The 16,945-nt window shown below is 45.1% G+C and overlaps 1 protein-coding gene across 1 annotated transcript in view; it reads right to left on the reverse strand.

The window, feature by feature from the left end:
- Positions 1 to 1,299: 1,299 nt before the first annotated feature.
- LOC140194032 (cytosolic carboxypeptidase 3-like) overlaps positions 1,300 to 16,945 on the reverse strand; it is a 73,231-nt gene continuing 57,585 nt past the window's right edge. The window contains exon 14 of the mRNA XM_072251372.1: positions 1,300 to 1,432. Coding sequence (XP_072107473.1) covers positions 1,300 to 1,432 — 133 coding nt within the window. The remainder of the gene's footprint in view (positions 1,433 to 16,945) is intronic.

Genomic DNA, 16,945 nt, shown 5'->3' on the forward strand with positions numbered 1-16,945 from the left:
CCTCTTCCTTTCCCTACCCTTCTGAGCCACAGGGCCAGACTCTGTGCCACAGGCACAGCCACTGTTGCTTTCCCCAGGTTGGCTGTCCCCCCCCCCAACAGTACTCAAACTTATTGTTCAGGGGGACAGCCACAGGGGTACTCTCCAGCATCTGACTCCTGCCCTTCCCTCTCCTGACTGTTACCCACTTGTCTGTCTCCCACGGCCCTGGTGTGACCACCTGCCTATAACTCCTTTCCATCACCTCCTCGCTCTCCCTGACCAGATGGAGGTCATCGAGCTGTATCTTCAGTTCCCTAACGTGGTCCCTTAGGAGCTGCAGCTCAACACACCGGGTGCAGATATGGCCGTCCGGGAGGCTGGGAGACTCCAGGACCTCCCACATCTGACACTGAGCACAGAAAACCGGCTTCACACACGTAATTCCTTTCCGCAAGCAAATCTACCTAGCCTCGTTACCGCCTAAGCCCGTTGAGCCAAAGCCCTCACTCTGCTGCCCGCTGGATATGGCGGTCTTCTTTTTAAATTTTTCCTGCTCTACTGGCTGACGTCATGCATCTGTGCAGTCTTGCCTCTCTTTTACCCTGAGTAGTAAAATGCCTTCGCTCTGGAAATCCTTCGCCGTTCTACTCACAGCCTTCTTGCTCCGAATCTCTTTAATATTATTGGCTAGCTTACCTTTGTATTCCATCTTTTCCCTCTTTATGATCTTTTTAGTTGCCTTCTGTTGTTTCTTAAAATCTGCTCAGTCCTCTAACTTCCTAATAATTTTTGATCTATTATATGCTCACTCTTTGGCTTTTATGTTGTCTTTGACTTCCCTTGTCAGCCACGGTTGCATCATCCTGCCTCTTGAGTACTTCTTTGGGATGTATCTATCCTGCACCTTCTGAATTGCTCCCAGAAACTCCAGCCATTGCTGCTCTGCTGTCATTCCTACTTGCGTTCCTTTCCAATCAAATTTGGCCAATTCCTCTCTCATGCCTCTGTAATTTGCTTTACTCCACTGCAATACTGATATATCTGACTTCATCTTCTCCTTCTGAAATTGCAGAGTGAATTCTATCATACTATGAACCCTGATCCCTCAGGATTTGATTACCTTTAGCTCTCGAATTAATTCTGGTTCATTGCACTGTTGCAAAGAGAATGGGTGAGTCCAAACGCAGGACACTAACACAGAGGTAGCGTAATCAGAAGAGTGTTTATTAACGGTTGCAGGAAAGGCTGGAGAGCGAGGATTAGACAGAGGAAAGCCGAGGAGTGAGTGAGGCTGGACCAGGGACTGAACCCGGGTCGCTACGGTGGGAGCGTGGCTTTTAACCACTGAGCCAGCGGAGAGTGTAGATGGATGGCGGGACAAGGCAGAGCAGGGATGCGGACAAGGGGATGAGCGTGGCTGGGGAAGAACGACGGGCGGCATGCCATGCTCCTGTTAACACGGAGAGACAGAGTTAACACAGGCAAACAGCACAGAAACAGAACTTAGAATACACAATTCTTAGCGGTCAAGAGACAGGATTAATACTGGCAAACAATGTGGGAACAGAATTTAGAATACACAATTCTAAGCGGTCGAGAGACAGAATTAACACAGGCAAACAGCATGGAGGAACGGAAGAGCAGGAGGTAGGCAAAACTTTTCTTGACACAGGGCATTGCTGGAGCTGAATGGCAAACCGGAGACAGGCAGCAGGCAATACTTACCTTGACACGGAGAGACAGAGTTACACAGGTAAACCTCGGTACTGAAGTAAAACTTAGAGTACACAATTCTAAGCGGCTGGGAACGTGAATTACCACACTGGCTGAAGCAACGATCAGGCAACGAGTGGATGCAAAGCCGGGGTTTTTATGCTGCAGGTTCAGATGAGAATCAGGTGCCACAATTAAGGAGCCCGGGAGAACACGGGGAAAAGAGAATTAGGAGAATAAGAGGAATTAACAGTCGGGACCGTGACAGACACAACATCCAATGCAGAATAGCTGATCCCCTATTGGGCACAAACATGAGCTGCTCTGAAAAAAAACAACTCGTAGCTATTCCGCTAATTCCCCATCTTGGGATCCAGCACCAACTTGATTTTCCCGATCTACCTGAATATTGAAACCCCCCACATCGTAACATTGCCCTTTTTTGATACGCATTTTCTATCTGCCAATGTAACTTGTACCCCACATCCCAGCCTCTGTTCAGGGGTCTATATATAACTCCCATCAGGTTATTTTTATCCTTACAGTTTCTTAGCTCAACCCACAAGTATTCTACAGTTTCTGCTCCTGTGACACCTCTTTCCAATGATTTGATGTCATTTTTTAACAAACAGAGCAACACCACCCCCTCTGCCTACCTACCTGTCCCTTCAATACAATATGTATCCTTGAACGTTGAGCTCCCAGCTACAATCTTCTTTCAGCCATGATTCAGTGATGCCTACAACATCATACACGCCAATCTGTAACTGTGCTACAAGTTCATCTACCTTATTCTGTATATTGTGTGTTTTCAAATATAACACCTCAGTCCTGTATTCACCACCCTTTTCAATTTTGTCCCCTTTAACATTGCAACTCATCCCATCGACTGCAATTTTGCCCTATCACCAGCCTCTCCCTACTAACAGTCTCATCACACACTGCCTTTGTTTGTAAACCAACTTACCCCATACTTAGCCCTGTCACTCCAGTCCCCATCTGTTGCAAGGGGTGGCTGGAGGACAGAGGCAGACCCAAGCGCAGGACACAGACACAGAGGTAGAATAAACAGAAACGTATTTATTGATAACTACTCAGAAGGCCAGGAAGTGAGGATAAAAAGCCAACATGGACATGACTGTTGGATAACAAACCGGTAAAACCTGGATTCGGACTCGGAACGACAAAACAATGACAGTCTACTCGAGTGGCAGCAAACGGTCTGCCTACTGAGCTGGATAAGAGACGACAAAACGACAACAGTCCATTCGAGCAGCGGCAATTGGTCAGCAAATCTCAGGTGAACATGAAAACGACAGACTTCGCATCTTGACTCGGAGTAGTGGCAAAACGGCCGGCAACTCAGCTGGACACGAAAACGACTGAATTCACTAAACAGCCACAGGCACCGAAGCAGCTAAGAGTCCACGATCCACGGCAGCCCGGGGAATGAACATAGCCACACTGGCAACGGTGACGAACCAGCAGCGAGTAGATATAAGCCAGAGTTTTTATGCTGCCGGTTCAAATGAGGATCAGGTGCCCTAATCAAGGAGCCCAGTGGAACACGGGGAAAAGGAAATTAAATGAAATGAGCAGTCAACGGACCGGACCGTGACACCATCCCTCTGCCAAATTAGTTTATCCCTCCTGAGCAGCTCTAGCCAATCTGCCCGGAAGGCTATTGGTCCCTCTTGGGTTCAGATGTAACTAATCCCTTTTGTACTGGTCGGATCTTCTCCAAAAGAGATCCCAATGATCCAGAAATCTGAACCCCTGCCCCCTGCACCAGTTTCTCAGCCTCGCATCGACCTGCCAATTTATCCTATTCTTACCCTCACTGGCACGTGGCACAGGCAGCAATCCGGAGAATACTACCCTGGAGGTCCTGCTTTTCACCTTTCTACCTCACTCTCTAAAATCTCTCTTCAGGACCTTGTACACTTATGTCATTGGTGCCGATATGTACCAGGACTTCCGGCAGATCACCCTACCCCTTTAGAATGCTGTGGACTGGATCCGAGCCGTCCCTGACTCTGGCACCTGGGAGGCAAAATACCACCTGGTGTCTCAATCGTGTTCACAGAATCGCGTTCCTATTCCTCTAACTATGGAATCGCCTATCACTGCTACACTCCTTCACTCCTCTTCCCTTCTGAGCCACAGAACCAGAGACCCAGTCGCTGTGGCTCCCCACCCCCCCCGCCCCCAGTGGGTTGCTCCCCTCAACAGTGTCCAAAGTGGTATTGTTATTATTGAGGGGAATGGCCACAGGGGTACCCTGCACTGGCTGTCCATTTCCCTTCCTTCTCCTGACAGTCACCCAGTTATCAGCCAACTGCAGCCTTGGGTTGACCCTGTAGCTCCTTTCTCCTTCTCCCCTGTGATCCAAAGGTCATCGAGCTGCAGCTCCAGTTCCCTAACACATACTCAAAGGAGCTGCAGCTTGGTATACCTGGTGTGGATGTGGTTATCTCCCAGAATTCCCACATCTCACACAGAGAACAAATCATAGGCACTGGAGCCATACTAACTGTGCCCTAACAGGTGAGGAATAAAGAATAAAGAAAAAGAAGAAACTTATCAAATACGTACCTTGACCAAGCCTGATGAGCCAAAGCCACTCAAACACCAGCCCACTCACACAATGGCCGCTCCAGCAATGATCTTGCCTTATTTTTATTCATCTTTGCTAATGAATCCTGTTCACTGAATGGATGCAGTCCAACTCTGAAAACTGCAGTGAAGCGCTGCCTTTTTTAAACTTCAGCCACAGAACTAACTGAAATCATTACTTCTTCCCGTGCTCCCACTCACCGACGGGGCACTGCTCAACTCCTCAATATGGAGGACTATATACTAGTCCTCTCAAAATGAAAGCTAACATTGCATTTGCCTTCTCTACCACTTTCAAGTTAACCTTTGAAGAATCCTGCACGAGGACTTCTAAAATCCCCCTAAGACCGATCCCTCCATGTACATATCTATTCAGGTACTTCTTAAATGATACTATTGTACCTGCCTCAACCACTTCCTCTGGTAGCTCGTTCCATAAACTCACCACCCTCTGGGTGAAAAAGTTGCTCCTCTAGTCCCTTTTAAATCTTTCCTCTCTCACCCTAAATCTATGTCCCCCAATTTGGACTCCCCTGCCCTGGGGAAATGACTGTTACCCTCCACCTCACCTATAAGGGTGATTGATAAATTCGTGGCCTAAGGTAGAAGGTCAAATTTAGAAAACCTAGCACATTTATTTTTCAACATAGTCCCCTCCTACATGTACACACTTAGTCCAGCAGTCGTGGAGCATACGGATCCTTTCTTTGCAGAAGTGGTCCACAGCAGGGGTGATTGATATGTTCGTGGCCTAAGGTGGAAGGAGATGAGTTATTAACTTCAAACTTTCTGCATTATCACTCAGAGAGTTGAACTGCACGTGCATGTAACAAGAGCATCTTGGACCTCCAGGTGGTCCACAGCAGGGGTGATTGATAAGTTCGTAGCCTTGCGTAGAAGGAGATGAGTTATACAGCTCTTGTTACATGCGTGTGCAGTTCAACTCTTTGAGTGAAAATGCAGAAAGTTTGAAGTTAATAGCTCATCTCCTTCTACTTAAGGCCACGAACTTATCAATCACCCCTGCTGTGGACCATTTTCTGGAGGTCCAAGACACCGACTTCTACAAAGAAGGGATCTGTCTGCTCCATGACCACTGGACTAAGTGTGGAAATGTAGGAAAAATAAATGTGCTAGGTTTTCTAAAATTGACTCTCTCTACCTTAGGCCACAAACTTATCAATCACTCCTCGTATGCCTCTCATGATTGTAAACATTGTTGAAATTTTGAGTCAAGAATGCCAATTGATAGAATCAGAATCAGGTTTAATATCATTGACATACATTAAATTGTGAAGTGTGTAATTTTGCAGCAGTAGTACAGTGTGATACACAAAATAGTACAAGTTACAATACAAACTATAAAAGTTACATAAATAAGTAGTGCAAAATAGAGCAAAATAGTGAGGTAGTGTTCACGGACTGTTCAGAAATCTGTGGGAAGAGAGGAACAAGTGTTTTCTAAAACATTGAGTGTGGGTCTTCAGACTCCTGTACCTGCTCCCCGGTGGTAGTAATGAGAAGAGTGTATATCCTGGATGGTGTGGGTCCTTTATGATGGATGCTGCCTTCTAGAGGCATCATGTTTTGAAGATGTTCTCAATGGTGGGGAGGTTAGTGCCCATGATGGAGCTGGTTGAGTTTACAAACCCTCTACAGCTTTGTCCGATCCTGGGCATTGGCACCTCCGTAACAGACGGTGATGTGACCAGTCAGAATGCTCTCCGTGGTACATCTGTAGAAACTTGCTAGAGTCCTTCGTGGCATACCAAACACCAATTATAGTAGAATCAATTCCAAAAGACACCTCCTTCGACCAGGAAGACAAGGAAACAAGAGCAAGGGTCCCTATGCAGGGTCCAATATGAAACATCGACAATTCCTTTCCTCCCACAGAAGCTGCTCGACTCACTGGACTCCCCCAGTGCAGACAGAAATCTGTCTGAATTCCCCCAGTGCAGACAGGAATCTGTCTGAGTTCCCCCCGTGCAGACAGGAATCTGTCTGAACTCCCCCAGTGCAGACAGGAATCTGTCTGAACTCCCCCAGTACAGTCAGGAATCTGTCTGAACTCCCCCAGTGCAGACAGGAATCTGTCTGAATTCCCCCAGTGCAGATAGGAATCTGTCTGAACTCCCCCAGTGCAGACAGGAATCTGTCTGAACTCCCCCAGTGCAGATGTATACAAAACATAACAGATGCGGGAATCTGGAGCACCAAGAGGAACTCGACGGGTCAGGCAGCATCTGTGGGGGGAATGGAATTGTCAACGTTTCAAGCCACACCTTGGAACAGAATAGATCTTGCTGCAGGTACAAGCAGTATGGTTACTGTGGCTAACGTCAACAGGAGGTGCCCGCAAATAATTCCTTTGACGTGTCCTCTTATGGCGAGCCTCCATCACTTTATAATTGCTCTATTGTATTTATTGTTTTTATAATAATGAATAAACATTATAAATAATATTGTGTTTTCAGCATAGTGTACATAATTTGTTCTTATATTTGTTCAGTGTTTAATCTGTTCAATGCACATTGTCTTTATCCCCAGCACTAGGGAATCAAAAACTGGAGGACACAGGTCTAAGAGAAGAGTTTTAATAGGAAACTGAGGGGAAAATTTTGGAGTCATAAAGTCATAGAGGAGTAGAGCGCATAAACAGACCCTTCATCTCATCTAGTCTGTGCCAAACCATTTAAGCTGCCTCCTCCCATCGACCTGCACTGGGACCATAGCCCTCCATACCCCTACCATCCATGTACATATCCAAATTTCTCTTAAATGTTGAAATTGAGCTCGCATGCACCACTTGTGTTGACACTCTCATGACCCTCTGAGTGAAGAAGTTTTCCTTCATGCTCCCCTGAAAAACTTTTCACCTTTCACCCTTAACCCATGACTTCTAGTTGTAGTCCCACCCAACTTCAATGGAAAAAGCCTGCTTGCATTTACCCAACCAACACACACAAAATGCTGGTGGAACGCAGCGTTCCACCAGCATTTTGTGTGTGTTGCTTGAATTTCCAGCATCTGCAGACTCCCTCGTGTTTGCATTTACCCTATCTATACCCCTCATAACTCACCACTTCTTTTAAAAGGACCTTCTTCTGACATCCCCCCACTATACTGTCCTCCAATCACCATAAAATTATGTCCCTTGGTGTTTGCCATTTCTGCCCTATGTATGCCTCTCATCATCTTGTACACCTCTATCTAGTCACTTCTAATCTTCCTTTGCTCCAAAGAAAAAAGCCCTACCTATCCTCATAAGACATGGTCTCCAATCTAGGAAGCATTATGGTAAATGCATGGTCATGCACTTTGGTAGTAGAAATAAATGTGCAGGCTATTTTCTGAATGGGAAGAAAATCCAAAAATCTGAGGTGCAAAGGGACTTGGGAGTCCTTGTGCAGAACACCCTAAAGGTTAACTTGCAGGTTGAGTCGGTGGTGAGGAAGGCAAATCCAATGTTAGCATTCATTTCAAGAGGTCTAGAATATGAGAGCAGGATGTGATGCTGAGGCTTTATAAGGCAGTGGTGAGGCCTCACCTTGAGCTTCTCACTTAAGAAAAGATGTGCTGGCATTGGGGAGGGTACAGAGGAGGTTCAGAAGGATGATTGCAGAAATGAAAAGGTTATCATATGAGGAACATTTGATAACTCTGGGCCTGTACTCACTGGAATTTGGAAGAATGACAGAGGATCTCATTGAAACCTTTTGAATGTTGAAAAGTCTAGACAGAGTAGATGTGAAAAGGATATTTCCCATGGTGGGGGAGCCTAGGATAAGAAGGCACAGCCTCGGGATGGGGGGGAGGGCATCCATTTAAAACAGAGATACAGAGAAATTTCTTTAGCCAGAGGGTGGTGAATTTGTTGAATTTCTTACCACAGGCAGCTGTGGAGGACAGGTCATTGGGTGTATTCGAGTCAGAGCTTGATAGGTTCTTGATTGGACACAGTATCGAAGATTACGGGGAGAAGGTCAGGGAGTGGGGCTGAGGAGAGGAAAAAAGGTTCAGCCATGATTGAATGGCAGAGCAGACTCGGGCCAAGCGGCCTAATTCTGCTCCCATGTCTTATGGTCTAAATCTCCTCTGCGTATTTGGCTGGTGGAATTTAACTGAGGCAAGTGCAAAGTGATAAATTTTGGGAATTTTGCCCAGCCAGCATTTGCAGAGTGAATGGCAGATCCCTGGAGAGTGAGAATAGTGAGGTCTTGGGGTACAAGTTCACACTTCTCTGAAATTGGTGCCACAGGTAGACTCAGTGTAGGAGTTGGAACATTATGTTACAGCTTCCGGTAAGGTTCTGGTAATGCGGCAGCGCACTTGGCTGCAGCAGCCTCTCTGGGCCCAACCAAAGGTGTAATAGTTTGTTCCTTTACCTATTTTTATGATTATTGATATTAAGAACATCAGGTACTACTGATCTATCCCACTAACGAGTTGCTTGATAGCAGTGGAGCTGGACTCGCAAGACCCACTTGGACATCTGTAATGTAGAATACCGCAAGCCTGGTTCACTGGAGAGACCAATGGCGAGGGAGCTGTGTTGTCCGGAGTAGGACCCTCATGCCCTGGGGTCGCCTGTTGCAGCCTCCCAGGGGAGAGGCGCAAGTCCTAGCTGGGTTGGGGACTGTCCCCTCCCACCGGGGCTGCTCGCTAATGTTCGTTCAGTGGAAGACAAGCCCGATTACATCCGTCTGCAGCTGCACTGGCGTGCGATGAGGAACGCTGCACGCTTATTCTTGCAAAAACATGGCTCCAGGATAACGTCCCATACCCCATCAACTTATGGGACCAACTAGTCACTCAGGGACTCGGGCTGGATTGTATTGTTTCTGTGTGACTGTATGCTTTCTGTGCTACTATACGTGCCTTGTGTCGCTGTGTGTGCCTGTTGCCCTGGAGGAACACTGTTTTGTTCCGATGTATTCATACATGGTTGAACGACAATTAAACTGACTTGGACTGGACTGTATGTTTTTCTGCTATCTAATTATATGTGCTATCTGTGCCTTGTGCTGTGTGTGAGACTGCTGGTACTGTATCTTGCAACTTGGCCCTGGAGGAACGCTCATTCGTTTGGCGTTCAATTAAAGTTGAACTTACAGCTGTACAAGCCATGGGTTCGGTCACATTTGCAGTTCTGGCCACAACGAAAGAGGAAAGATGTGATGAAGATTCAAGATGAGCTTTATTTGTCATATATACATCACGATACTTTACAGCAGCCACTTGTAAGATGGAGGTCTGAATCCCGCCGCTCTCCGCAGGGAGTTTGCACGCTCTCGCCATGCACGACCGCATCCGCATACACCACATCCACTGCCCTACCTTCATCAGTTTGTTTTGTCATTCTGTTATTGTTTTACCTTGTAAAGATAAAGATAAAGGTGAGCTTTATCTGCCGAGAGTACACTGAAACATCGAAACATAGAGTGAAATACATCATTTGCATGAATGACAGTCTGACGATGTGCTGGGGGCAGCCCGGAAGTGTTGTCACGGCATGCCCACAACTTGCTAACCTTAACCAGTACGTAGTTGGAATACAGGAAGAGACCGGAGCACCCAAAGGAAACCCACGTGGTCACAGGGAGAACGTACAAACTCCTCAGAGACAGTGTCGGGACCTGAACCTCGATCTTATGCTAACCGCTTCACCACCGTGCCGCCATGAGACGGTGCAGAAAGGATTCACAGTAACGTTGCTGCGACTGGAGGACGGGAACTAAAGGGAGAGGTTGGACAACCTGGGTTCTTTTCTCTGGAGTGCCAGAGGCTGAGGGGAGATCCGATAGAGGTTTATAAAATTATGAGAGGCATGGATCGAGAAGGCAGTCAGAGTCTTTTCCCCAGGATGAAGATGTCAAATACTAGAGGGTATAGTTTTAATGTGAGAGGGAAAATTTTCAAGGAGACATGTGAGGCAGTATTTTCTTTTAGACGGGGAGATAGGTGCCTGGAACACACAGCCAGGGATGGTGATGGAAGCTGACATGAGAACAACATTTGAAAGAAACATGAACAGGCAGGGAATGGGGGGAATGTGGACAATGTGCAGGCGAAGGCATCAGCTAAGATTGGTATCAGAGTTGGCACAGGCTTAAGGCTGATTTATACTTCTGCATCAACTCGACGCCGTAGGTCGCCACGAAACCTACGCAGAGCCTACACGGATCCCTATACCATAGCCTGACGCGCACCTTTCCCAAAATGCAACTACACGTCGCGGCAACGCGGCAACACAGAACGCAACAGCTGTGATTGGTCCGCTTGGTAGCATCGCATTTCATCCTACGCTGCAATAGCTTCCCACGGGCCGACTGAAGGGCAAGGAAGGAACTCTGGCTGCAACGCTTTCCATAAAGCCTTACAGACCTCCGAAATTATGGAGGACACATTTCACTTTTACGAAAAAATAACGCTCGCTTATTGTTTACCCCCAGAAAGACTACCATGACCATGAAGCCTTGCATGGGCAGGTGTGTGCACATGCGTGACGTGTGTGAATTGCAGAGCGACGCAGACACACCAACGCACAAGTATAAATGCTCACAACGCACGTAGGCCACTTGCGTAGGCTACCGCATTGAGTTGACGCAGAAGTATAAATCAGCCTTTCGTGGGTCAAAGGTGCTGATTTTGCTTTCTTTTTTTTAATTTATTTTTACTTTATTTCTTATTGGAGCATCGTATTTTTATGTACTGCATTACACTGCTTCCACAAAACAACAAATTGCTTGACATACGTCAGTGATAATAAACCTGATTCTGTACAGTTCTGTGTTCTGTGTTTTATAAGGCCTCAGCATTACATTCTAGTCAGTACCTCCAGTTGAACTGTCTTTTTGTGTGCCTCCCCCCTGGCCATCAGTCTGTGGTTTTGTATTGCCATGTGCTCTTGTTTGTTTTCATGGCCCATGTACTCCTGTCCCCGCTCCTGCTCTACTCCAGACCCTGTATTCTGTCTGTATCTTGTTTTACGGCGGTTGGCATCCAGCTTAATGGTGCATTACCGCCACCCTCTGCTCCAGAATGTGCACTAGACATACATTCTAAATCCCTTCACCCAATATATATATATCTCTCTCTCTCTCACTCTCTCTCTCTCTCTCTCTCTCTCTCTCACTCTCACTCTCACTCTCACTCTCTCACACACACACACACACACACACACACACACACACACCCCTACACTTCACCCTCCCATCTTTGACCATCCTAGTATCCTATTCCTGTTTATTCGTCATATTCTATAAAAAACCCCTGTACCCCTTAAAAACGCTAAAAATACCCGGACTTGTGCTCTCTCACCCATGCCCAGCAACCCTTTTAATGTGAATTCCTGCATCCCCAACTCCCTTAATTTATTTCTCATCATCTATCTCTGTATCCCATACTTCCTGCAACACAAAACTACATGTTCTACTGACTCCTCTTCCTGACATTCCTCACACAATCCTGTCTGGTGTTTCCCTATCATTTTCAATGTTTTGTTTAATGCACAATGCCCCAGCCTTAACCTAGTCCACACAATTTCCTCTCTCCTGTTTCCATTACCTACCCTAGTAACTGCAACACTCTTTTGTATTTGATATAAATGCCTCCCTTTCCCCTCTCTGTCCCATCTTTCTTGCCACATTCGGTTGACTTTTTCCCAGATTACACACTTAACCTCTGCTTTACTGATACTAATGTGCATTTCCACATTTTCTTTCTTTAACGCCCTCTTTGCCAACTCATCCACCCTCTCATTCCCCTTCACCCCTACATGTGCTGAAACCCATAGAAATTTTACCTGACCTCCCTGATTTGCAATTCTTGTAACTAACTGAAGGACTTCATAAAGTACATCTTGCCGACTGTTTGTGTGAAAAGACCTTAAACTTGCTAGAACTGAGGATGAATCTGAACATATCAATGCTTTGACTTGTCTGGCTTTCTGCACCCATTGCAACGCAACCAACACTGCCAGCATCTCCACTGTAAACACTCCTAACTTATTAGATGTTCTTCTGCTGATTCCAATTTCTTTTGCTGGTATGACCACCCCAAACCCTGTCACTCCTGTTGCAGGTTCCTTTGTACCATCTGTATAAATGTGAGTATAATCACTATACTTTTCCATCACATGACAGTTAAATGCATTTACCAAATCTGTTTTATATCTTTCTTTCCTTTTTACCTCTAACAAATGCCAGTCTATGTCAGGCCATACAAGCTTCCATGGAGCTACAACCGGATAAACTACTGAAGGACTTATCCTCAGATCAAATACTCCACATTCTTTCGCGATATCATTCCCTACCCGACTAAAGGTATCCCTCTGAAACCTCCCATTTTCCCAGCACTCCTGCAACACTCCTTTAGTAGGGTGAGAATCATTGTTTCCCTGCAAGTTAGCCCAATAGTTTGCCATCAGTTGCATCCTTCTTAGTTCCGAAGGCATTATTCCCATTTCTACCTGTAGGGCTGACACTGGTGACGTTTTAAAAGCCCCACTGCACACTCTCAAGGCCTGAGCCTGAATCACATCCAGTTTCCTTATAAGAGACCTAGCTGCTGATCCATATACTATATTTCCATAATCCAATACAGATCTTACTAAAGCCACATACATTCTCTTCAAAGCTGAACAACTTGCTCCCCATTCCCTACCAGTCAAACATCTCATCACATTTATTACTTTTTTACATTTCTCCTCAACTTTCCTGATATGGTCTGCCCATGTTAATCGTGAATCAAATATAACTCCCAGAAATTTAAATGATGCAACCCTTTCTAATTCAACCCCATACATCCTTAACTTCTTCCCTACCTCAACCCTTTTCCTGGTAAAAAATACAGATTGAGTTTTGTCTACTGAAAATCTACAGCCCCAATCATAACCCCACTCCACCAATTGCTTCTTGTAGTTTCCTGATTATATGATCCATGTTCCTGCCTCTTTTCCACAAGGCCCCATCATCTGCAAACAGTGACCTACCTATATCCACTGGTACCTTTGTGAAGACATCATTGATCATAATGATGAAAAGTAACGGGCTAATCACACTACCCTGAGGTGTGCCATTTTCCACTATGTACTGTTTTGATAATTCTGATCCAATCCGAACTTGAATTTTTCTACCAAACAAAAAATCTTTAATCCAATTAAAAACTCTCCCACCAACCCCCACCTTGTGCAGTTTAATTAATAATCCTTCCTTCCACATCATATCATAGGCTTTTTCAATGTCGAAGAACACTGCCACTACTGACTCTCTATTTGCCTGGGCCTTCCTTATTTCAGTCTCTAACATAATCACTGAGTCCATGGAATTCCTTCCCTTTCTAAAACCACTCTGATAACTTGCCAGCATTCCCCTTTTCTCAAGCTCATATGATAACCTTTCTGTTATCATCCTTTCCATTATCTTACATATACTTGATGTTAATGCAATTGGTCTGTAGCTAATGGGTTTTGACAGATCCTTGCCAGGCTTCCTTATTGGAATTACTACTGCTTCTTTCCATGCACTTGGTAATCTTCCCTCCTCCCACACTCTGTTATAAAAATGCAGCAACTTCAAGAGCGCTCCTTCTCCTAGATTTTTTAGCATCACAGAGCATATCAGATCTTTCCCTGGGGAGGCTGGTCTCGATCTCTTTATTGCTCTGACCATTTCTGCTAATGTAAATGGATCATCAATTATATCATCTGTTCCTTCCCTCCTGCTTAACACACCTGGGTGTTGGCTCATTATTCTTTCCCTTCTTCTTCTCCCTTCTTCAGACAAATTTTCTGAACTGTGTATCAGTACAAATGACTTGGCCATGACCTCAGCCTTATCCCTACTGGAGACTGCAGTTTCCTCTTCAGATATCATTACTGGATATTCCCATTCCCTTCTATCTCCTCCCATCCTCTTAATCATTCCCCATATCTCTCCCACAGGTGTTGTTCTTCCTACCTTGTCGCAAAAACTCCTCCAACTTGCCCTTTTAGCTTGACATAGTTCTTTTCACCGCTGCCTGTGCTTTCTTATATTGAACCAAATGCTGCATATTATGGGTTCTTTTAACTAGCCTGAATGCTCTATTTCTGTTTTTTACAGCCTGACAACATTCCTCTGTCCACCATGGTACCAGTTTTCTATTCATCCTATTTTTACTCCTAGGTATAGATCCTTCTGCTGCCATGATAATTGCTGAAGTCACCTGACTGTTTAATTCATCTACATTTCCAGAAATATCAATCTTTGTCAACCCTTCTTCACTCAACTTCTGGAACTTACCCCAATCAGCTTTTTCAAACACCCACTTTGGGTTTCCGCCACCTGGTCTTACTTCAACTCTTTCACCCACTGAACACAAAACTGGGTAGTGATCACTGCCTACTGTTGAAGCAGTCCAAACTCCCCAGTTACTAATGCCAGCCAAGGTATTAGACACTAACGTAATATCTAACACTGACTCAGTTCCTGTTGTTATATCTATCCTTGTGCCGCTACCATCATTCATACACACCAAATCCCTTTCTTCCATCAAATCTTCAATTACCTTTCCATTTGGATCTGTAATCTGATCCCCCCATATTGTGCTATGAGCATTGAAATCTGCACACCACACTACTTTTTGTCTGTTTTGTCCTTGTATCTTTAATAGGCTGTCCAAATCCAACCTTTTACATGGATTGTAGTAGTTAATTATAACCACTCCCTCCCCTCTCTCCCACACTTCCACCACTATGTATTCCTGATCATCTCCTTTTTCCAGTACCCTATATGGTATACCCTGCTTGATTAACATAGCACAACCCCCTCCTCCCCCTAGATTTCTATCTTTCCTTATCATTGTATACCCATATACCACAAAGTCTAAAGTTGGTTTCAACCAAGTTTCCTGAATACACACTACATCCGGTTTTACAACCATTTCTTTAATAAAGTGCTTGAATTCCTGGCTATTGGCCAGTAAGCTCCTTGCATTCCATTGTAAAAGAATCACCATAATTAGTATTAACCAACACATGACACTTCCTGGCTTGACTGATTACTGAGGTTCTCCCTCACTTCCTCCCATGTCAGTCCTACTAACCCTAAATGGTTTACTGCTGCTTTTACCACCAGCTGAATTTTTTCACTTTTTGCCTTTACCTCAGCCGTACTATTAATCACTCCTGCAATGAATGTTACTAGAGCCTTTTTGTCTACATAAATCCTGTCATTTGTTCTTTGTTGCATCTCTCGTATCCCTATTGCTCCCTGTTCATTAGGAACATTATTCTGTTCTCTTGACATTCTTACAGTTTCTGCATAAGTGATCTTTCTTTTCACTCTTATTTCTTGAATTTTAGTCTCCCGTCTCACAGCCTCACACCCACTATATGCAACATTATGAGCTCCTCCACAATTGCAGCATTTTGGTTGAACTCCTGTTCCGCACTTTCCATATTCATGATCACCCCCACATCTAGCACATCTCCTCTGCCTTTTACAGTTTTTAGCCACGTGTCCAAACCTTTGACAATTATAGCACCTCAGTGGCTTTGGCACATACACCCTTACTGGGTAACTCATGAAACCCAGGAACACCTTCCTTGGCACTCTTTCTTCAAATTCAATCAATACTGATTCACTTTCCTTTTTCACTCCCTCCTTTGTTGTTTTCAGTCTTTGAACATTCATTACTTTCCCTCCTTTGATATTCCTCTTTATCTCCTCCATATTTATACTCATTGGTATCCCCGTGATCACTCCTTTACAACCACTGTTTTGTGCTTCCACCCTCCCAGTGTATTCCACCTTGCATTTTCCTATCTCTTTTAGCTTGAGTGCTTTCTCAAGTTGTTCCTCATTCGCACATCTTACCAATAAGTTGCCATCATTAAGGACTTTTGCAAATACTATTTCCCCTATCTTATTTGTCAGAGTTGTTGTTAGCACAAACGGGTTAATTTTCTTCATATGTCCCTGAGCCTTCTCATTAAACCTAATTATGACAACACCTCCTCTCTGAGCTTGTTCATCTTCCTCACTTTCAGAGCTTTCTCCACTATCATTTCTTATTCTTTTATTCCCTTTGTCTTGGTTTTTACTCATCTGACCCCTCACTACCTCCTCATTCCCTTTATTTTTCCCTTCACAATAATCCACCTCTCCCCAGCTGCCTACCTCTGGTCCCAAGTCTCTATCCCTCTCCTTCTCCACTTTCTTTCCCTCAATCCCGCTTCTTATCTTGTCCACCATTACCAGACCCACATGACCCCCTCCCAGCAACTTCCGTTCCTTCCCCACTCTCTTTCCCTCAACAGGTTCCAAAACACACTCACGCATCAAGCAAAACACAGCCAGAGCCGAGCCGAGCCGAGCCACCCAACCAGCCCCGGCCCCTGTATTACTGAGTACTCCGTCTCTCACCTGTTTCTCATTATTACCTGAATTGCTGCCACCTGTGTCTCACTGTGCTCCACCTATCATCTGCCTCTCTGTTTATTGCTCAGTGTATTTCACTCCTGTGTTTCCACCTGTTTGTTGCTAGGTTGTGCCAGTGAATTTTCCTGAGCCTATCCAGCATTTGTATCTGTACTCTGTCTGTCTGAATATTGACTCTGCCTGTTTCCCGATTCTGGTTTTTGGATTTC

Source organism: Mobula birostris, chromosome 1 (assembly GCF_030028105.1).
Source record: "Mobula birostris isolate sMobBir1 chromosome 1, sMobBir1.hap1, whole genome shotgun sequence".
Lineage (NCBI taxonomy): Eukaryota > Metazoa > Chordata > Chondrichthyes > Myliobatiformes > Myliobatidae > Mobula > Mobula birostris.